Source organism: Scyliorhinus torazame, chromosome 16 (genome assembly GCF_047496885.1).
Source record: "Scyliorhinus torazame isolate Kashiwa2021f chromosome 16, sScyTor2.1, whole genome shotgun sequence".
Lineage (NCBI taxonomy): Eukaryota > Metazoa > Chordata > Chondrichthyes > Carcharhiniformes > Scyliorhinidae > Scyliorhinus > Scyliorhinus torazame.
The window spans coordinates 13,982,108-14,005,481 of NC_092722.1; the positions used below are offsets into that span (position 1 = coordinate 13,982,108).

A 23,374-nucleotide genomic window follows, 5' to 3' on the forward strand; every position below is an offset into this window, starting at 1 on the left:
CAACAAACAAGCTTTTGGCTCTTGATTTAGTCACGTTCCGTCACTGATCTATTCCACCAGAGGGCAGAACCACTTATAAATTTAGAGTACCCAATTATGTTTTTTCCAATTAAGGGGCAATTTAGCGTGGCCAATCCACCTAGGCTGCACATCTTTGGGTTGTGGTGGTGAGACCCACGCAGTCACGGGGAGAATGTGCAAACTCCACACGGACAGTGACCTGGAGCCGGGATCGAACCTGGGACATTGGTGCCGCGACGCAGCAGTGCTAACCACTGTGCCGCCCACTTAGCAAATTATCTACAATCATACAATTACATAGAATGTACAGGCCATTTGGTCCAACCAGTCCGTGCCAGTTTCCATGCTCCACTCGAACCTCCTCCCATCGTTTTCATCTAAATCTACCGGAGACCCCGCGCGAGGACCCAAACGCGCTGCAAGGTATTCCCGCAGAACGCCGGGACCCATCCAGATCGCAAACATGTCCCCCTAGCAACCCCTCTACCTCAACCAGTGCCCGGGACCCTGCCAGAGGCGACCCCAGATACGTAAACAGCGCCCTGGTCCCCGCCAGCGCCCTGGACCCCGCCAGACGCGACCACCTACCTTCCACAAGAGCTGACATCGGCCATCGGATCCCAGGATCATCCAGCAGCAGTCGCCGACCAAGGAAGCGAGGGAAACGCGGCGGTCTGCAGGTTAGACTGAAGCAACGCGGTTTCAAGACCCCTCTCCCCAGCATACTCCTGGTAAACGTCCAAGCGATCGAAAACAAGCTGGATGAACTTAACGCCAGACTTACAGTTATAAACTTACAGTTATAAACAACTATCAAACAGAACACCCGGAGGCCTTGTTCATTGTGGCCGGAGACTTCAACAAGGCCAACCTCAAGAGTGTAAATTCCACCAGCACATCTCCTGTCCCACCAGGGGCGACATCACTCTTGACCACTGCAACTCAAAAATCAAGGGCGCCTACCGTTCCATCCCCCATCCGCACTTTGGGAAATACAAGCCGGCGTACAAGCAGAAACTCAAGCGGGAGAATCCAGCTAAGAAGGTTGTGCAGTGCTGGTCCGAGGAAACAGAAGAGCTCTTACGTGACTGCTTAGAGACAGTGGACTGGTCCATATTTAAGAACTCAGCGACCAACTTAAATGAGTATGCCACCACCGTCACAGACTTCATCAGCAAATGTGTGGACGACTGCGTGCCAAAGAAAGCAGTACGTACGTTCCCCAACCGGAAACCATGGCTCAGTCGCGAGATTGACTCCCTACTGAAGGACAGATCTGAGGCGTTCAAGACAGACGATCCTGACCTATACAAGAAATCCGGGTGCAACCTCCGCAAAGCCATCCGAGATGCCAAGAGAGAATATCAAACCAAGCTAGAGTCACAGACAGACTCTCGGCGATTGTAGCAAGGACTAAACAACATAACGGGCTACAAAGCAAAGCCGAGCAGTATCTCCAGCAGCAGTGCACCCCTCCCCGATGAAATCAATGCATTCTATGCTCGGTTCGAGCAGGTAACCAACAATCCACTGGCGAGTGCCCCAGCAGCCCATAATTCACCCATACCCACCATCACAGCTTCCGAAGTCAGATTGGTCTTTCTGAAAGTGAACCCTCGGAAGGCGACGGGCCCGGACGGGATCCCTGGTCGTGCACTCAGAGCCTGCGCGGACCAGCTGGCAGAGGTATTCGCGGACATCTTTAACCTGTCCCTACTCCACTCTGAGGTACTCACCTGCTTCAAGAAGACCACCATCATACACGGTACCAAAGAAGAACCAGGCAACGTGCCTCAATGACTACCATCCAGTGACCCTGACTTCAGTCGTAATGAAGTGCTTCGAGAGGTTGATCATGAAGCGCATCACCTCCATACTCCCAGAACGCCTTGATCCACTGCAATTCGCATACCGCTGCAACCGGTCCACATCAGACGCCATTTCCCTGGCCCTACACCCATCCCTAGAGCATCTCGAAAACAAGGACTCCTACATCAGACTCCTATTTATTGACTACAGCTCCGCCTTCAACACCATAATCCCAGCCAAGCTCATATCAAAGCTCCAAAATCTAGGACTTGGCTCCCCACTCTGCAACTGGATCCTCGATTTTCTGACCACAATCAGTAAGAATGAACAACAACACCTCCTCCACAATAGTCCTCAACACCGGGGCCCCGCAAGGCTGCGTACTTAGCCCCCTACTCTACTCTCTGTACACACACGACTGCGTGGCAAAACTTGGTCCCAACTCCATCTACAAGTTTGCTGACGATACGACCATAGTGGGCCGGATCTCGAATAACGATGAGTCCGAATACAGGAGGGAGATAGAGAACCTAGTGGAGTGGTGCAGCGACAACAATCTCTCCCTCAATGTCAGCAAAACTAAAGAGCTGGTCATTGACTTCAGGAAGCAAAGTACTGTACACACCCCTGTCAGCATCAACGGGGCCGAGGTGGAGATGGTTAGCAGTTTCAAATTCCTAGGGGTGCACATCTCCAAAAATCTGTCCTGGTCCACCCATGGCGACGCTACCACCAAGAAAGCACAACAGCGCCTATACTACCTCAGGAAACTAAGGAAATTTGGCATGTCCACATTAACCCTTACCAACTTTTACAGATGCACCATAGAAAGCATCCTATCGGGCTGCATCACAGCCTGGTATGGCAACTGCTCGGCCCAGGACCGCAAGAAACTTCAGAGAGTCGTGAACACCGCCCAGTCCATCACACGAACCTGCCTCCCATCCATTGACTCCATTTACACCTCCCGCTGCCTGGGGAAAGCGGGCAGCATAATCAAAGATCCCTCCCACCTGGCTTACTCACTCTTCCAACTTCTTCCATCGGGCAGGAGATACAGAAGTCTGAGAACACGCACGAACAGACTCAGAAAACAGCTTCTTCTCCACTGTCACCAGACTCCTAAATGACCCTCTTATGGACTGACCTCATTAACACTACACCCTGTATGCTTCATCCGATGCCAGTGCTTATGTAGTTACATTGTATACCTTGTGTTGCCCTATTATGTATTTTCTTTTATTCCCTTTTCTTCCCATGTACTTAATGATCTGTTGAGCTGCTCGCAGAAAAATACTTTTCACTGTACCTCGGTACACGTGACAATAAACAAATCCAATCCAATCCATTGTAACCATCTAATCCCGTCTCCCTCATAGGCTTGTCTAGCTTCCCCTTAAATGCACCATCACTATTCACTTAAACCACTCCTTGTTGTGCACAGTTTCATATTCTTACCACTCTCTGGGTAAAGACGTTTCTTCTGAATTCCCCATCAGCTTTCTTGATGACCATTTTGTATTGACGGCCTGCAGTTACATTCTTCTCCACAAGGGAGAACATTCCCACTGGACTAAGCGACCAAGAAAACTTTCGCTCCTGTAATTGTTCTGGTATTATTTATTTTCAGGGTTTTAACCCCACCAGATTTCAGTGTGTATGAAAGGTCAGAAATTAAATAGAAGCCACCCTGTGTACCCAGTAGGTTGAAAAATCCCAATTTTGTGCATGGAGCTCTGGAATTTGGTCACGCCTGGGTTTTGCGGTCAGGAACGAGACCAGTGACCTCAAAAACGCCTCACAGAGAACCAGCTATGACTGAGGTGACAGCTTTACATGCAAAGAGAGCTCATGTTTAATGGGGATCCTCAAAGTCCTACTCCAATGATGACATCAAGCAGGCAGCTACTCACAAAGAACTCTCACAAATAGCCAGCCAACAAGGCTGGGAAGTGGTGGCGTGGTGGTAATGCTACTGGACTGGTAATTCAGCGGCAGAGCGCCAGTTGTCGTAAAAATCCATGCAGTCTATCCATGTGCTGGAGGGAAGGAAATTTGCCATTGTTACCTGGTCTGACTTACATGTGACTCCAGGCCCATAGCAATGTGGTTGACGCTTAACCTGCCCTCTGAAATGTCTCAGCAAGTCATCATTTAGGTAACAAATGCTGGCCTGGCTAGCGATGTCCACATTGCATGAAAGAATAAAGATGAAAAGCACTAATCAAATCACTTAAAATTTTTTACAGAGAGCAAAATAAAGATTGGGATATAAACATGGGGTTAATATAGAAGCTGAAATATTCTGAACATAAAAATAATGTTTTAAAAATCTACATGAAAACAATCTAGTAATTAATCATAAATCGAGACCCCTAACTTCCCATAAATAGAAAATTATTTTTTTCTAGGCCAGACCTTCCGCACTATGACCTCTACCACCTGGGAGGAGAAGGGCAGCAGGTGCCTGGAATGCCACCATTTGCAAGTTCCCCTTCGAGCCGCTCCCCACCCTGACTTGGAAATATATCGGCCGTTCCTTCACTTTAAAAAAAAAAAATCTTTTTATTGGCATTTCTCATATTTATAAATAAGCCGTTCCTTTACTGTCGCTGGGGCAAAATCCTGTAACTCCCTCCCTAACAGCACTGCGGGCGTACCTGCACTACGTGGACTGCAGCGGTTCAAGAAGGCAGCTCACCACCGCCTTCTCGAGGGCAACTAGGGATGAGCAATATAATTGCTGGATGAGCCAGGGCCATGAGAAAAAGCCCTGCTAACCCAGACATGGTGTAGCCGTGTGCACGATTAACTCATAGGTAGTGGCTGAAACAAACAACCTGCAACACATTCAGGAAATACTCTGGGGAAATTCCAATCCAACCCCATCAGGTAATTCAGCAAAGCTTCATGCCGCTTCAATACATATTTTCATTGTCATCATAGCTGATTAATAATTCATTTCTATATCCTCTTTACTCTGGAACTTCAAATTCCCTTCAGAAGGGTTACAGTGAAACCGCGCCAAATACATATTAGACAGCGATCGATCACCGTAAAAAAGGAACATTTCCTGATGGAAATATATGAAAATTCGTCAACCTAAATCTTTGAATATGGACATTAAATGTATGGCCTCGAGCCCAATCATCCCTGTGTAGTGTAGGAACATTGTTATCAATGAACTAGCAAGAAGGTTTATTAATTTGCACATTCTCCCCGTGTTTGCGTGGGTTTCACCCCCACAACCCAAAGATGTGCAGGGTAGGTGGATTGGCCACGCTAAATTTCCCCTTAATTGGAAAAACATAATTGGGTACTCTAAATTTATTTTTTTAAAAGAAGAAAAAAAAAGAATGTTTATTAAGATGCCGGACAAATCCCTACCCAGCTTCTATCTTGTCTTAACTTCAGTCAAATGGTCACCTGGTTTTACCATCTAAGTTATACATTTAGATTTGTCATACGTACCGAGGTACAGTGAAAAGTATTGTTCTGCATACAGTCTGGACAGATCATTCCACACGTGAAAACATAGAACGTACTATAACTACATGAGGGTACAAATTGAAAAATGCATAAACATCGGGTGAAGTATACAGTATATAGTGCTACAACTGTAGAGAAGATGCGTAGAAAGATCAGTTCAAACCCTAAGAGGATCATTTTTGAATCTGTTAGTGCGAGTTTTCAGACTTTTGCATCCTCTGTCCCATGGAAGAGGTTGGAAGAGAGAATAATCCAGGTGGGAGGGTCTTTGATTATGCTGCCCGCGTTCCCAAGGCAGTGGGAGGTGTAGACAGAGCCAATGGATGGGAGGCGGGTTCGCGTGTGTCATGATATGCAGACATGCACATAACGAGATACAGATAGGCATAGAACAGGACATAACCAATCAGCAGGCAGAACACTTGGGGGTGGTTTCCCACTATAAAAGGCACGAGGCACTCACACTCCGTCTCTTTCCACTGGGGACATCTACAGAATGAGTCAGGTGTATATACCACATAACACCTCCAGCACGTGGCTAAGAGCTAGTCTGGTTCAGTCAGACAGAGTAATCACACTGAGGTTAGCAGAGAGTCGAACTCACAGAGAACTGTGCTAACTGTGTGACAGGTTCACTAAATCAGATTGAACTAACTTCAAGGACTGGAGTATCTTTCAGTTAAAGCTGCATCCAGTTGCAGCCCGTGTTATCTCAGTGTGCTTAACCCGACAGCGTGATGGACAGAGCTGTGTTCACGGCTCTCTGTAGTTTCTTACGGTCTTGGGCTGAGCAGTAGCCACACCAGGCTGTGATGCAGCCTGATAGGATGCTTTCTACATGGGATGCAACCTACAAGTTGTCGAAATGTTGCTTCCTGAACTGTCTTACATCAACTCGTTCAGATATTAGTATTTGGATTTTTATTCATTCATTCATTCTCTTGTCTCGGGCAAGGTCTGCACCATATTGCCACCCCTAGTTACCCTCTCGAAGGTGGCGATGGGCCACCTGCATGAACGATGCAGTAAAGTTCTCAGAATGTTGTTAGATCAAGAGTTCTGCGGTTCGGATCCAGCCACCTATCGGAATCAGAGTGACTTAATCAAGCTTTTTTAGCAATTATCAAAGACAAAATGACCAAAATATTCATTAATTAATTTGATTATTAATCTTAGAATTATAGTTAGCAACATCTAAACTTTAACAAGAGATAATGACGAGATTAGTTATTTATTGAGCGAATGCAAAGTCCCTCCAAGCCACACAATTGCTACTGGCCCTGCTAGGTTGAGTTACTAGATAAGGTTATTGGATGAAACAACAGAGTTGCAGAGGCACTTCGGTGATGATGCAATCATTTAGCATTAGCTGCTTGCCGACTGAACATTTACAATTGGGATCAGTGTCTGGGATGGACTGAGGAGTTCAGTTTAGGATTGGTCACATCAAACACTTGAGAAGTTGACAGCATTATAGAGCCACTCTATTGAATAGTTATATTCATATATGTCTGTAGTCAGAAACTTACACAAGCTGCCGCGGTGGACTGATCCCTTCACTTCACTGGGAGGATGATGTTCATCTTCTCAGACACCGGTGATGAACCTCAGTCTGTAGATGTGCTCCAGTGGTTCTGGGTGCTCCTCTCCTGCGGCTGTTCCTCTTCAGAGCAGGTTACCTGTCTCCAGCTGAACCATCTTAAATCTCACCACCTTTGTTCTCAGGGAAACTTGCAGATCTGGCTGGCAAAACCTTATCAAATTAACTTCTGCAATCTTTAGTCTCTCTGTCTCTCTGTCAAAAATACTCTTTCCAGCCCATGGTTCAGTTACTGGTGATTTTGGCCCACTGGGCTACAAGGTTCCACGTTCAAGCCCCCACTTGATTTGAGCGTAAAAATCAATGTTGACACTCCGGTGCCGTATTGAGGGGGTGCCGTACTGTTGACGATGCCATCTTTCTTTTGGATGAAAAAATAAACTTAATTCATATCTTCCCTCTCCAGGTCGAGATGAAAGATTCTTTTTCATAATTTTTATAGAACGGCAGGGAATTATTCCCAATGCCCTGGACAATATTTTTGTCTCAATCAACAGCACAAGAAAACAAATTACCTGGACTTCCATTGGCCGTAAAGCACTTTGAGATATCTATTGATCATGAAACGCTCAATATAAATTTAAGCCTTTTTCTTCTTTGAATTTTACAGAGGTGTCCCCAAGCACTGGGCAAAGAATTGTTAAACCTTGTTGCAAAGACTAATCGAAGAATTACTAAATCAAAGAATTATTAAAGTAAAGCCAAAGGACGGAAAATTTTTGTGTCAAAGAATTTTATGTTGTGAATTTCTGAAGAAGCGGCATAATTCTGGGTTCAGAAAAACCAGGTCTGCTTGTGGGATAGCAGAGTCCTTAATATTATCCACTGTGGTCACTAATTCTTCGCTGAATGTGGAGTCCCTGAAGGAGGGGGGGGGGGGGGGGGGGGGTTGGCGATGACGTGGGCACACAATCTCACCAGTGACATAATGGAGTTCACACCCAGAAAGGTCGAGGTCCTCATTTTATTAAATTAACATCCCAATAAAGGGAGTCCCCGCCGCATTAGGAACTCCCCCCTCGCTGGCGTGATGCCATGTTGACAGGGTTTACAGCTGATCTTTTTAAAAAAGGAACGGTGGAGGGGGTCACGCGATGGGAGTGCGGGGGCAGTCACGATTTCCCGAGCTCCTTATCTGCTCACCTTTTAATCCGTTGTTTTGTCCTGATTTTTTGTTTTTTTTAAATATTTTTATTCACTTCCTTTTTCACATTTGCTTCCAAGTTTACGCCCGCCAACGAACAATAAGCAGTAACAAATATAATGTCAATCCCCTGATCAGCAACAACAATCGCATCCTCCCACCAAACCCCCAAACAGCAGCCCGCATGTTACCATATAGAAAAAACAAGAAGGAATCAGGAAACACCCATAGTCACCATTAACACATGCAGTCCCCCCCCCAGCCCGCCCCTTGTTCGAAGTAATCCAATTCTTGAACGTGCATAATGAATAACACCCATGAATTGTAGAACCCCTCCATCCTGCCCCTCAGTTCAAATTTGACCTTCTCAAGAGTCAAGAATTCCAGCAGGTCCCCCCGCCACGCCAGGGCACAGGGTGGAGAGGCTGCTCTCCATCCCAACAGGATCCGCCTTCGGGGATCAACGAGTCGAAGGCTACAACATCTGCCTTCGCGCCCTTTTCCAGCCCCGGCTGGTCCGACATCCCAAATATGGCCTCCCGGGGGCCCGGGTCCAGTTTTACGTGCACCACTTTAGAGATTACCCTAAAAACCTCCTTCCAGTAATCCTTCAGCTTTGGACAAACCCCCCCCCCCCCCCCCCCCCCGCCCCGCGATGTTCACATATCATCTGCTCCCTCAAAGAGCCGGCTCATCCTCGCCCTCGTGAGGTGCGCTCTATATACCACCTTCAGCTGTATCAGCCCAAACCTCGCGCACGAGGTGGAGGCGTTCACTCTCCGGAGCACGTCACACCAGAACCCCTCCTCCATACCCTCTCCCAACTCTTCCTCCCACTTTGCTTTGATCCCTTTCAGTGGTGTCTTCTCCCCATAAATCGCCGACACCACCCACTTCTCCAGTCCCCCTGTCCTCCAGCAATGTGGAGGCTGGTTCTACCGGGAAGCTCTGTATCTCCTTCCTGGCAAAATCTCGAACCTGCATGTATCGAAACATTGCTGATGCACATTTCTTACTTGTTTTTTTCCCTTGGGCTGCGTGGCTTACGCCATGTTCCTGATTGGTCTCTTTATGGCAAAGAACTGCTAAAAATCCTTGTTTCTTTCATGGTGGTCGGAGAGGGCCAGGATGGGGCCCAGCTGGGGGTGGGGCAGCTGCTGCTGGGTGGGTTCTCGCCATGGCCACCTTGGCTTCTTGGCCACCTTTGAAGATGTTGCCTTGGTGCAGGTCATTAGAACTCACTCACAGGGACTGCAGGACACCTTTAGAGAGGTGGAAGCGCACAAGATGGTTCTAGCGCTCAACAGAGTATTGCCCCTGGCCAGTGGTCGCCTTCGTGTCATCTAAATCCAGGTGCATGGGTGTGTCAGTTATTCTGACGGGTTCGGGAGATGGGGGCCGGGTGGGGTGTCTTCCAGAGCCGGGTCCCCGGCGAGGAGTTGGAGGCAAGTTCCTGATTGAGTTCAAGTATTGGTTGCCATGCTTTGGTAAGCTTGAATTGGAGGCTGTGTGCGTCAGTTTCGATGGAACACAATCCATCCTATCTGCACATCCAGGGGTCAGGAGGGTCGACCGATCACTGGTCCTATTCTTGATGCTCTGCATAAGGGGTTGGAGATGACTGAGCAGATCAAGTCATTCCCCCCAGCCGGGCCTAGGCAGTGGGCCGTCTCGGAGCGGAGAGATGGCATGGTGGAAGTGACAGGCCCAGCTTCGCTCAAATGGAATCCTGGAGCTCCTGCCTTATCCTTTGTCTTCTCCTGTGATGTGAAAGACCTCTTTATCCTGCAATCTAATCTGTGGTCCTTTGAGAATCCTGACTATTGCTCCCTGTTGATCACGTTATTGAATTTTTGATTGTTGCCTTTCCTCCAGAATGAGAATGAAATGAGAGCATTGATTATCCTCATCCTGTTGTCCTGTGTTAGTAAGATTGTTTGAATTCTTTTAAAGACATTTATTTTTCACTGGATGCGGGCAGCATTTAGTGCCAGCCTTTAGTGCCCATCTCTAATTACCCTTGAGAAGGTAGTGGTGAGCTGCCTGCTTGAACCGCTGCAGTCCATGTGTTGTACGGCTACCCACTGTGCTGTTAGGGAGGGAGTTTCAGGATTTTACCCCAGCGACAGTGAAGGAACGGCGATATATTTTCAAGTCAGGATGATGAGTGACTTGGAGGGGAACCTCCAGGTGGTCCTGTTCCCATGTATAGGCAGCCTTTGTCCTTCTAGATGGTAGTAATCGTGGGTTTGGATGGTGCTGCGTAAGTAGTTCCTGCAGTGCATCGTGTAGACGGTACACACGGCTGCCACTGTGCGTCAGTGGTGGAGGGAGTGAATGTTTGTAGAAGGGGGAGCAATCAAGCGGGCTGCTTTGTCCTGGATGGTGTTGAGCTTCTTGAGTGTTGTTGGAGCTGCACTCATCCAGTCAAGTGGAGAGTATTCCATCACACTCCTGACTTGTGGCTTGTAGATGGTGGAGTCAGGGAGTTTGGAGAGTCAGGAACTAAGTTACTCGTCACCTCATTCTGAGACTCTGACCTGCTCTTGTAGCCACAGTATTTATAAGGCTAGTCAAGTTCAGTTTCTGGTCAATGGTTACTTCCAGGATGTTGATAGTGGGAGATTCAGTGATGGCAATGCCATTGAATGTCAAGGGGTGGTGGTTTGATTCTGTCTTATTGGAGATGGTCATTGCCTGACACTCCTGGCACTCATGTAGTCATTGCCATTTGTCAGCCCAAGCCTGGATATTGTCCAGGTCTTGCTGCATTTGGACACGGACTGCTTCAATATCTGAGGAGTCACGAATGGTGCTGAACATTTTGTAATTATCTGCAAACATCTCCACCTTTGACCTTATGATGGAAGGGAGATCATTGATGAAGCAGCTGAAGATCATTGGGCCTAGAACACTACCCTGAGGAACTCTTCAGTAATGTCCTGGGACTGCGATGACTGACCTCCGACCACTACAACCATCTACTCGCTGTAGATCTGGGGGGTTCTGTATGTTTTCTTTTGTTTTTGTAAGGGTGGGAATGGCAAATCTGTTCCTGGCTCCTACATGTATGCAGGTGGCCTGGAATCCAGAAAGAGAAGGCCATGTTGGGTCATTGGCGCTGATAGGGTGTGGGGGATGAATGTTGGTGTGCACCCGGTCATGGCGTGGGAAGTTTATCCTGATCTTCTGTGACGATTGATGTGTTGGGTGCTCTGGATCCGTGGAACACATACAGGCCACCAACACTTAAAATAGCACAACACTATTTGATTAAGCTAGAAACTGTTGAACATACTTTCACTGTGGGTTAACACGATGTTAGATCAAACTAAAGACCTATGCCTGTCCTCACCAGTCTATGCACTCAGCACATGGTGAAGATCTGTGCTGTAAGCTCTGTCCTTCTGAGAGGCTGCATCCCGAATGAGCGGGAACTCTGATGCCCCCTGTCTTTATAGTGAGTGTGCTCTAACTGGTGATTGGCTGCGGTGTTGTGTGTGTTGATTGGTCTTGCTGTGTGTCCATCAGTGTGTGTGTCGGCACCATGATATACTGGTGTATATTATGACATCTCCCCTCTTTTATAATAAAATGTGTGTGTGTGGCAATAAATAATGTGTGGTGAGAATGTCCCTAACTACATGCGGGGTGCGAAGACATATTTACAGGACGACATACATGAGAACTAAGCTATTTACATGCGAAGGTGCCTGGTGCAGAGAAGCAGTATGCAACAAGAGTAACGAGATCAACACTATATACAAACCAGGGAAACGATCAAACAAAGCAACAAAACAATTCAGAGAGGCCATAAATTCAAAAAGTTCATAAATCTAGTCTCTGAGGTGGGTGACGAGTTCTGGTTGACCAAAAGAGCATTTGGCCCTGTTGAGGCGGAGGCCATGCTCATGTATACGTCTGAATACGCGCTGGAGGCGACTAACATGCTCCTGCGGGGTGGTGGACCAAATGATTGTCATCGACATAGACGCGAACACCCTCAATACCTTCCATCATTTGTTCCATAATCCTATGGAACACTTCTGATGCAGAGATGATCCCAAACGGCATTCTGTTGTAACAATATCTTCCAAAGGGGGTGTTAAATGTGCAGAGTTTCCTGCTGGATTTATCGAGCTGGATTTGCCAGAATCCTTTTGAGGCGTCTAGTTTGGTAAAGACCTTGTCGCGAGCCATCTCACATGTGAGCTCTTCGCGCTTGGGAATTGGATAATGCTCCCTCATAATATTGTGATTTAGATCCTTGGGATCAATGCAAATTCTCAATTCGCCGGAAGGCTTTTTTACACACACCATGGAACTGACCCAGTCGGTCGGTTCCGTGACTTTGGAAATCACTCCTTGGTTCTGGAGGTCCTGCAGCTGCTGCTTGAGGCGGTCCTTAAGGGGTGCTGGGACCCTGCGAGGTGCGTGCACCACAGGCGTGGCATTCGGTTTTAATAAAATCTTGTAGGTGTACGGGAGCGTGCCCATGCCCTCGAAGACGTCGTGGTACTGGTTGATAATGGCGTCGAGCTGCGCCCTGAAGTCGGTGTCCTGAAAGGCAGACACGTCAGCAGGAGAGAGAGTGTGAACTCTCTGAACTAGGTTCAACAGCTTTCATGCCTGCACGCCAAGCAGGGAGGCTTTCGAGGAGCCCACGATTTCAAAGGGAAGGATGGCTTTGCGTGACCTGTGCGTCACTTCAAGTTGGCATGAGCCGCTGGCAGCAATGGCATTGCCATTATAATCCAATAGCTGGCAGGCTGATGGCAGGATGGCTGGTTTGACACAAAGGCTTTAGAGGTCAGACCGCGCAATGAGATTGGCGGAGGCACTGGTGTCCAGGCGGAATCATATTTGGGACCGGTTGACCGTAAGGGTGGCACACCACTCATCGTCCGGATCGATGCTGTATACCGATAGAGGCTGGATTCTTTGCTTCGGGGACACCCTGTTTTTTGTAATGATACCGACTCGAAAAGGCACCTTCGGGTCCTCGGTGTCAATATCAGTTGGCAGGTCCGAATCGGGCTCGGTGACCGTGGGTTGAATGGCCCGGACATTCCTGCGGGGCTGGCTGGAGCAACGAGAGTTGGCAGGCTGAGCTGATCTGCATAAAGCAGCATAGTGGCCAAGTTTGCCACATCGCAGGCATCGTCGGGATTTGGCAGGACGTTGCTGCTTTAAGTGGGCGGAGCCACAGTTGCCGCACGTTGTAGCATCAGTACGTTCTCTGCTACACCGCACATGCGTGGTGCGGTCGCACGTTGTGCGCGCAGTACGTTCGTCGTCCCCTTGTTCGGTGCGCACAAGCACGGGAGTCCGCGAAAAGCGTGCAAAATGGCCGCCTTCATCCAGGCTGAGGCCCTGGAGTTGCTCTATTGCTTGGACCCGTTCTGCCTCGTGGGGACCTTGCCGCGCCGTTTCAGCCGCTTGGATGTGGGAATACCGACTAGTGGCGTGTTCATGTAGCACGCAGGTCTCGATGGCAATCACTAGGGTGAGCTGCTTTACCTTGAGGTGCTGCTGGTGTAGGGGGTCCGACTGAACACCGAAAACAATCTGGTCGCGTATCATGGAGTCGGAGGTGGGCCCATAATTACAGGACTGCGCAAGGATGCGGAGGTGGGTGAGAAAGGACTGGAAAGGTTCATCCTTACCCTGCAAACGCTGGTGGAATACATAGCGCTCGAAACTTTCATTCACCTCGATGTCGCAGTGACTGTCAAACTTAAGGAGGACCGTCTTGAATTTTGATCCATCTTCACCATCAGCAAAGGTGAGAGAATTGAAAATGTGGATGGCATGTTCCCCAGCCGTGGATAGGAAGAGAGCGATCTTCCTGGTGTCTGAGGCAGATTCCCGGTCTGTGGCTTCAATGTAGAGCTGGAAGCGTTGTTTGAATATCTTCCAGTCGGCCCCTAGGTTACCGGTGATGCGGAGCGGCGGCGGCGGGCGGACGCTGTCCATTTTGCAGGATGGCTGTATGCTGGTGGAAGGCAGATCACTTGCAGGTTGGTCTAAGAAGTTCTAACATCCCTCAACTCCTGGTACCATGATGTGTTGGGTGCTCTGGATCCGTGGAACACATACAGGCCACCAACAATTAAAATAGTACAACACTATTTTATTAAGCTAGAAACTGTTGAACATATTTTCACTGTGGGTTAACACGATGTTAGATTAAACTAAAGACCTATGCCTGTCCTAACCAGTCTATGCACTCAGCACATGGTGAAGATCTGTGCTGTAAGCTGTAAGCTCGGTCCTTCTGAGAGGCTGCATCCCGAATGAACGGGAACTCTGATGCCCCCTGTCTTTATAGTGAGTGTGCTCTAACTGGTGATTGGCTGTGGTGTTGTGTGTGTTGATTGGTCCCACTGTGTGTCCATCAGTGTGAGTCTGCACCATGATATACTGATGTATATTAATGACAACGATTGCAGGGCTGTGCGGTGTGGGAGGCTGTGCGTCATTTGATTATGCTGTCATGCTCTTATCCTGTTTGTCTGAGCCCTGGGAAGGTGACGTGGGTGTCTAGTTTTGCTAATTATTGTATTAAGTCAATTGTGATGTTAACACATTAAAAAAGGGGGAGCCGCTGGGGGTGGGTTGCCCAGGAAATACCCTGGCACTGCCCCCTGGCATGGGCCACACCTGCAGATGGCTTCGGTTCTGTAGCGAGAAAAGAAAGCTGTGCAGGCGGCAAGCGGTGTGCCCGTCTCCCCTCCTCAGCCAGAAGGTTCCGCCCACTGAGTTCATGTTTCAGATCGGAGACCTTTCACTATTTGCATAGGTGGAGCAAAGAGGATTGGGGACGGTCCAGAGAGCAGAACGGGCAGAGCATAGTGACCTCGGGGAGCTGGAAGGCTGGAGGGTCGAATCCATGGCGGGATTTAAAAACACGGATGAGAATTATAAAGTCAGGGCATTGCTGGAATGAGAATTAATGCAGGCCAATGGCTGGAGGGATTGCCGAATGAACAGGACTTGGGAGTGAGTTAAGATGTGGGCAGCAGAGTTTTGGATGAGCTAAGTTTATGGTTTGATATTATTTGCAAGTGTGACCAATTTGCATTGAGTTTCTACATCTGAAGTTATTCATGTAAATTAGAAGCAGCACGATTTCCATGCTCGAACTTGCCTCAACCTGACAACTCGAATAAATATTGGGAAACAGACTGGGGATCGTCTTTGTAGCAGGAAGGATTTGATCAAGCTTTCTGTGAACTGAATGTTTTGTATTCTTTGGAAGTTAAACTATTGTCAGATATAAACAATTCAAAAAACATGCTTAAATATCTAAACTGTCAAGATAACAGATTAGATATTTCATCATGTTTAAAGTTTTAATAATACCTTGAAGGTGCCATGTGAGTGTCCCTTTAAGAAAGGATTTGTTTGACCACATGGCTTGTGGCACAGCTTCAGTGATGTCATTTGTGGGTGGAGCTGGGCTGTGGCTGTCAGGTGAGAGGGTTTTTTTTAATAAAGTGTTTGGTTTTCAGTTTTGGTTTGTTGCTTTGGACTGCAGAAGAAGAAAAAAAATCAGTGTTTCTCTGTTTTTATTTTAAAGCTGTTCCAGTGAAGTGAAAGCACATTGGGTGGGGAGATAAGAGTTGCTTTCCCGAAGGAGTTTTGAATCTGCTGGTTGGATGCTGGATCTCAGGGAAAGTACCAGTCCCATTCAAGGGAGATTCCAGTGTGCTTGGCCACACCCTTGAAAGGGGTTTGGTTTATTGGATTGTATAGTGAATTGGAACAGTTACTAAGAGGGATTCATTACGAGTTACATACATAGATTACTGTAATTGGTATGTTTTTGTCATGTTTGTAATTGATAACATATGTTAATGACATTCTTATAATAAACTTTGTTTTGATAAAAGCGCCCAGGAAGTCTGATGAATCACACCTGAAGTGAAAGCTCTTGTACCCATCCTAGCCAAATTCAACATAAAAGGTGAGCTTCATTACCTCACTTTGGAGTTTCTAAGACCTGGCCCATAACATAGAAAACTATGGGATGATTAACTGTGGTAAGGGGCTGTACGATGCATTGAATTTCAAATTCTCATCCTTAACATAAAGGCCTACATATCCTCACCAGACTATTGCTGAAACCCTCTTCAGCCTTCCTCTCAATTTAGGCTGTTTGTGTTCACACCCTGTCCTCCCGTACATGGGCCAGCTTTCAGACGCCTCAGTCCAACCCCCGGGAACTCCCTTCTTGAACCATCTTTGCATCAGAGCTGAGTAGTTAGAGGAGGATGGTGTGATTGACCAGAAAGGATGAGCAAGTTGAAGAGAGATAGAAATGAGAGAGAGAGAGAGAGAGAGAGATGCATGTTCAGTGCTCGGACCGGTTGAGGAGAAATTGGGGAAGATAGAGATAGATGAATAAATGGGCTTATTATTAGGACACTTTTTGACATTAGGTCAGCACTTAATGCAAGGTGTCACGTTGATAAATATAAGCATGATTAACAAATTCCTTCAATTTTAACCCCAGATTCAAGCCTTTATTCTGGGTGTATGCACTTTATTTGGGCATCAGGGTAGCACAGTGGTTAGCATGGTTGCTTCATCGCGCCAGGGTCCCAGGTTCGATTCCCGGCTTGGGTCAGTCTGTGCAGAGTCTGCACGTTCTCCCCGTGCCTGTGTGGGTTTCCTCCGGTTTCCTCCCACAGTCCAAAGATGTGCAGGTTAGGTAGATTGCCCTCAAGTGTCCAAAAAGGTTAGGTGGGATTACTGGGTTACAGGGAGAGGGTGGAGGTGTGGGGCACGCTTTCCAAGGGCCAGTGCAGACTTGATGGGCCGAATGGCCTCCTTCGACATTGTAAATTTTATTACAAAATAGGCCATTAATCCTCAAAACACATCCTTGGGAATGGGAATGTTGTCTTGGAATGTAAAAAGGGACCCAGACTGGTGAGGTACAAATGGTGCAATTTCATCCTCCACATTTAACAAACACTTTTGTCCCGTTGCAGCTTTCAGAATAGGTCTTTTAAAAAGCTATTAAAATGGAAATTGTTGCTCTCATTCATGGAAGAGATTTTCAATGCCTGTACCTCATAAAAAAAAATGCAGCATATAATAGACATTCTGTAAGGTCCGATGGTTTTATATACAGCTCAAAGTGAAGTGTGTGGTAGCGTGAACAGAACAGTGCGGCATCAGTTACATTGCCACAGCAGGAGTTAACATTTCGATCTTACTTTAAACATAAGAACACAAGTAGTATGAGCGGCAGGACCATTCAATACTTGGGACTTAGTCCTCCTTTCCTGTCCAGATTCCTTAATTCCCTGAGACACTAAATATCTGTCTACCCGAACCTTAAATGTATTTAACAGCAGAGAATCCACAACCTTCTGGGGTAGAGAGTGCCAAAGATTCACAACCCTTGGAGTGAACATTTTGGCCTCGTCTCAGTCCTAAGCGAATGGCCCTTTGCCCCGAGACTCCTTCCCCATGTTTTAGATTCCCCGCTGCACCAACCACCCCATCAGCCCCTTCACATTCCCTGATGGACCATCCACCCCATCGGAATCTTGTGTTTCAATGAGGTCACCTCATTCTTCAACTCCACAGAAACCCAATTTACTGTCTTGCATCACAAGATAAACCCCTCATCTGACACTCGTGAACCTCAGCCCAATTCCAAATCTCTTCAATACCACCATCAAGTAAGCCCACCTCTACCCAATCAAACGCCTCGCAAGTGTTCAGCGCCACCACCTCAGTCTCCTTTCACTCTGCTGATAGACAGGATCACATTCAGCAACCTCCTCACGTTCGAGAACATCCCTCAATGTCTCATAGAAATCAACTGGGAACCTGACAGGCCCCAGAAACCAGAGCCTCGAGCAGGAGCTACTCAACGTGCGACTTCCACCTACATGCAGTCACCAGAGATCCTATTTCGTATCCTAACAGACCATTCAAGTGTTGTCAAGCAGAAGATGGTAAACCAATTTGCTACGTTAAGAAAACGGTCCCATTCTGCACCAGGATGATCTAAACATATTAAGTCATAACAAATATGGAGTAATTTTCTACACCAGTAGCTGCAAGATGTGTATATCAGTTAATCACGTTTGGTAGCATCGGTTCAGCAAAGGGCATGGTTTTAAAGAGACTCTTTCATAAGAACCATTATGTGATGTCAAGGAGAAGAAAAATAAATCAACTGGGGGAAGAGAAAATATTTTTAAAGTTTTACATCCATCTTTTAAGGAGGTTTTATCTAATTCTCCAGACTCAAGACTGCAGTAATCTAGGGTGTTTCAGATTGAGAACCAGTAAAGAGTTTCTTTGTTGTGTATTTGCATTTTGTTGAACATATATCTTAAAAGATGAGGAAAAAAACTGTATTAAAAAACTTTATTATAGGTAATCCGTACAAATTACAAGGCGCTAGAATATTTCAAAATAATTTAAAAACAGAATTAAATTAATTGATTGCAATCCAATAAGGACAACAGGTAGGAGAGCCTTCACCTCATTAGCACATTTGAGAATCTTGCTGGGAACAGAATCCCAAGGGAATAGAATCCCAATTCATGGAAAGACAGCTCAAACTAAGAGTCCAGTCATTGCATTATGATAAATTCCTCCTTCAGGGCTCATAGGTGGACACATTCATTTTCACAGTCCCCAATGACTTTATAAAATTAAAATAAAATTCTAAAATGCTGTTTTCAGCTGTACACAAGGTCATTCAATTCAGCAGCTGCCATGCAAAGCATGGTTTGAAAAAATAAAGTCAATAAATCTCACATTTGGAAGATATAATGGATCAGTGTTTCCCAAGTAATATTAAATACTGCATCAGTCAGCTGTGAAGATGTTTCTTACACCAAATGTGAAGGAGCATATCACGCATACTGCCAATGAAGTGACAAAGAAGTGACTGTGTCACACAACACAATTAATTTTGATGAAATACCCTATATAGTTATAGTTAGCCAGTGTTCCAAGGGACAATGATTAAAATGTACATGCAGGCTTCAACAGGGCTTACTTCAAAGCACCAGGACCCCTTTATTTGTACAAACTGACCACGACTAACTTGGCAAAGAGAAATCCCATATATTTTAAGATTTTTAAATGGAAGAGCCATTGCAGAGTTTTTACTACAGCTGGCACAGATGCAAACAGTGGCTATGCCAAATAGGTGCCCAGATTTTAATTGAAGAGAAACAGGTCCCCTTATCTTCAGTGTGCAGCTGAAGTAGCAGCTTTCATAAAGGGTTTGAAACGATGCATTGGAAGTTAAAATATGCAAAAAAAGAGATAACGGTTAGATCAAGAACTCGACTAGAATGGATATGTTGGAGCCAATTTTCATTTCAACCATCAGGTGAGTATTGCAAAGTGCAAAGACTTTTACCAATCTTTCCTAAAATATATAACCAAAGAGAGAAAATAAGATGACCTTATTCCCCATCACCTCACCCCCCAAAAAAGATTGAAAGATATTCCTATAACATGGAGACTTGTGACAAGCGCCCTCCCTAAATTATTAATTTCCTCTAAAGTGAACTGTGACAGGAACAATGATTCCACCCCCACCCCAAAAAGAGTTGACCAGTTGATCAACAAAGTGCTCAAGTGCCACAAATCAGCCATCGACTTTTGTTGGTTAGGCAACTCCAGTGAATATCAAGTATTAAAACTTTTGCAACGTTTGTGAAGCCTCTCCCCACCCTCATGGCTCTTGGATCCATTAGACGAGTGAAATAAGTTCTCACTGTTTACGGTAGAGTGTGATAAAAAGGGGGCACTTTAGATCATCACGATATTTAGAAACAAAAGTGCTTTACATATCCCTGCCCCAGGAATATCAAACTTTACACACACCTCCCAAAGTTCTGGGACTGCCAAGTTTGGTTTGCAATCTTCAAAAAGTTACTGCCAACACAAACAGCTCAAATCCAATCAAGCTACAGCAACAAGAACATTAATCCAGCTGATGTTCCCATTTAACCCTCTAGTCCTTATTTGGCTTGACTGCTAATCCATTCACTTCATTTTGATAGTAGCATTTGTGTGCAGAATCAGCAATGTCACTTTGTACCAGGAGCGGAAACTTAAAACAAACCTCATATCAAGTAATTATATATTTGTTCTCGCTGGGATTGCTCCCTCAAGTGCTTTCAAAGTCATTTAGAACCATTGGGTTCTCCGTTGATGAATCCTCCAGGTTCAAGGAAGAAAGAGCGAATGGAGCGTACAATGGCGTACAATGTACCAGTTCTTTCTTTCAACCCATTTGCCAAGACTATCTTGCTGTCTTGGTAGTGACTGGGGCAAATGTTGGCGGAGGACTGGCCCTACAGCTCAGATTCTGTGTGGCAATCGCACATCGGAGTGGCCATAACACAATGCCGAGGAAAATGATCAGTAGCAGTGTAAATAGGACCAGTCTCTTCCAGTCACCAAACAAGCTATAACAATTTAGTAGTCTATTGTCTGTTGCTGTTGAAGGTGGAGGTGAATTTGCCAGTTTTGTTTCGCCAATGTCAATGCAGATACAAAAGTCAGAGTTGTCAGGCTCTCTGGGGTTCTTGCAGCAGAGTTTCTTGCCCTCCACCCACACTGGCTCTTCCAATTGCATATGAGGGGGTAATTTGGAGAGCAGTTCCTGGCTTGTTTTTAAGGCAGGGATCCCATTGTCGGGCAAGGCTGTCTGGCTCCTGCAAAGTGGGCAGGTGATGTCAGGGGTCTGGTCCTCGGGTATGGTGGCCACGAGTCTGGCCAGGCACTCCAAGCAGAAGGCATGTTGGCATTCAAGCAACTTGGGCGTCTTGAAGACGTTGTCATAGGAGGTGAAGCAGATGGTACATTCCAGACCTCCCTCAGAGGTCCCATCAGGGCTTTCCACAGCAGAGGCGGCTGGAGTGTGCCACACCTCAGTTGAAACAGACATCGTGTGCGCCTGCTTGTGAGGAAATAGTTAAAATACAAGCTTGTTAACTTTCCTGAGAGGTGGCAACAATCACAAATCACGTACATTGCTGACTCTGAATTACACTTTTTTGTAAAAAATTGTTGCTGCACAATAACAGTTACTCTTCCTCCTCCCTCCCAAGATTAGCCAAGGTGAGGTTGTGACAGGATAGGAGTACAGACAAAACAAAGACAGCAGGTCTCAAGTCTGCATCAAAGTTGGACAACGGCAGGCCACAAATTCATACACCAAATAGTGAAACTGTCAAGTCCTCCCGAAACTAAATCATGTTTCACGTTGTCATGGGGAAAATGGGAAATTTCTGACAATAAGGCTTCCTGAAATAAACAGAAATTGGCTGCAGGTGGTTTTACAATTTGCTAGATAAACAGATGAATTGAGGGGGTGGAAGTTGACAGCAGCACCAAGAGGAGAAAGAGATCCACTTAACAGTGAGTGTGACAACCCAAGCCTTCACTTGTCAGGAAGGATTCTAACTGGACTATTCACTTCCAAAATTTGCTCAAAGACATTTTAAAATCGTGCAAGCAGTCTCCAAATTGAATTCAGAATCGCACAGCTAATTCAGGTTATGGGAGCATTTGAAAATGCAAACTTCTGCATAAACTTATAACTCAAAATGATTGGAGCGGGGGAGTCACGGTGTATAAAGAGCCAGTAGATATTCTTTGCATTTCTAAAAACCCTGGACTGTTGAGCGGGTAGATGTCTCGCCCCCAAGAGGTATATCCCCAACCATATCAAAGGACAGTTTGAGATGTTGAGTTAATTTCTCCTCCACTCAATGTCAGAGTTTAGCTGCAACTCTGGTGTGAGACACACTCAGGTTGTTGGTCCATTCGGCCCATCGAGCCTGCACCACCCTTGGAAAGAACACCCTATTTAAGCCCACACCGCCACCCCACCCCAGTAACCCCACCTAACCTTTTGGACATGAAGGGGCAATTTAGCATAGCCAATCCACCTAACCTGCACATCTTTGGACTGAGGGAGGAAACCCAAGCAGACATGGGGAGAATGTACAAACTCCACATACCCGAGGCTGGAACTGTTGCCACCGTTTCAAAGAGGAGGCAGCGGTTTCCCGCCATTAAAAGGAACCAGGAGGCCATTCGGCCCGTCGCGGCCGTGCCGGCTGCTGTTCTCCTGCCTCTTTCCCGTGGCCCTGCCACTTCACCCCCCCCCCCCCCCCCAATATCCCACATAATGATCCAATTCTCTTTGCAAATCCACGAGATTAAACTAAGGAACTAAAACATCCGGTTTAAAATAAAAATACACCATACACCTCGTCCCCACGGAAAGTTGATACAAAAAGTATTACATGGATTTATAAAGTAGTAGTTTACACCGGGAATAAGTGACATCCCGAGCGAGAAATTGAAGGAGAACTGTAACATTTGTTACTCAGTCACACGTTCGGATTTTAATAGACAATCAACCTCATCTTACCCAGAAAAGTTTTACTTCGTGAACACTTAGTTTTACTTTGTTGGCCACTGCAGTTAGCAAACTGCTCCTTAGTTAGTTTAACAATTCGAGGATTAACATTCCAACCAAAACAAGCTTTTCCCCCTCCCAAAAAAACAATTTAAACTTGAGTCCAGTTAATAAACTTCCTCCTGACAGAGTTTGTTAATAAATTGACAACAATACCTTGTTCTGAGTGCCCAGAGAGAGCAGCTAACGTCTTGAAACTTACTGCAATGAAATTGAATGACTGTCTGATCCGTCTCGGCGCTTTGTTTTATATGGAGAACTGGCTCAAGTCTATTTCCTCCTTCCCACCTTGAGACCTGCTGCTTCTGACTGGCTTCTGGGTGACTGTGGGCTGACCCGGGCCAAGATCCCGCCAATCATTCCCCCACCCCCGGTATTGTCCACGCCTCTGACTCATTCCATACACATTTCCTACAATCCCAAGTAATTGCAGGACACGGGAAGCATTTTGACACACAAACAAACTAGTGGAACCCTACCCCAAAGAGTAGAGATCGGGAAAAGTCAGGGGGCAGTATTAATGTGGAATCACGCTCGCAATATACCCGTGTGTTTTAATTTCTCCAACCAGTTTATTTATAACCTATTCAGAAGTGAATGCAAAACAAAAGGGAAGTCTGCTGCCTTTAAACTTGAATTGCAACAACACAAGCTGCTAACATCTACACTCTAACAATAGTGACTTTATTATTATCACAGGTAGGCTAACATTAACACTGCAATGAAGTTACTGTGAAAATCCCCGAGTCGCCACATTCCGGCGCCTATTCGGGTACACTGAGGGAGAATTCAGAATGCCCAATTCACCCAACAGCAGTCTTTCGGG

The 23,374-nt window shown here is 46.3% G+C and overlaps 1 protein-coding gene across 3 annotated transcripts; it reads right to left on the bottom strand.

The window, feature by feature from the left end:
• Positions 1-18,444: 18,444 nt before the first annotated feature.
• On the bottom strand, positions 18,445-22,827 carry rnf223 (ring finger protein 223). 3 transcript variants are annotated; one of them, XM_072477982.1, is made up of 2 exons: positions 22,705-22,827; positions 18,445-21,015 (listed from the first exon to the last, which is right to left on the bottom strand). In XM_072477982.1, the coding sequence occupies exon 2, from the start codon at positions 21,004-21,006 to the stop codon at positions 20,359-20,361; it is 648 nt and encodes a 215-aa protein (XP_072334083.1). In that variant the 5' UTR covers positions 21,007-21,015; positions 22,705-22,827; the 3' UTR covers positions 18,445-20,358. The 3 variants fall into 3 exon arrangements, with proteins under 3 accessions (XP_072334083.1, XP_072334085.1, XP_072334084.1); XM_072477984.1 differs by having other exon boundaries at positions 18,445-21,018; positions 22,751-22,818; XM_072477983.1 differs by having other exon boundaries at positions 18,445-21,018; positions 22,705-22,811.
• Between the last annotated feature and the right edge of the window lie 547 nt (positions 22,828-23,374).

Bases quoted from the DNA above. Each gene is read 5' to 3' on its own strand.
- rnf223 (XM_072477982.1), bottom strand. From the start codon at position 21,006: ATGTCTGTTTCAACTGAGGTGTGGCACACTCCAGCCGCCTCTGCTGTG.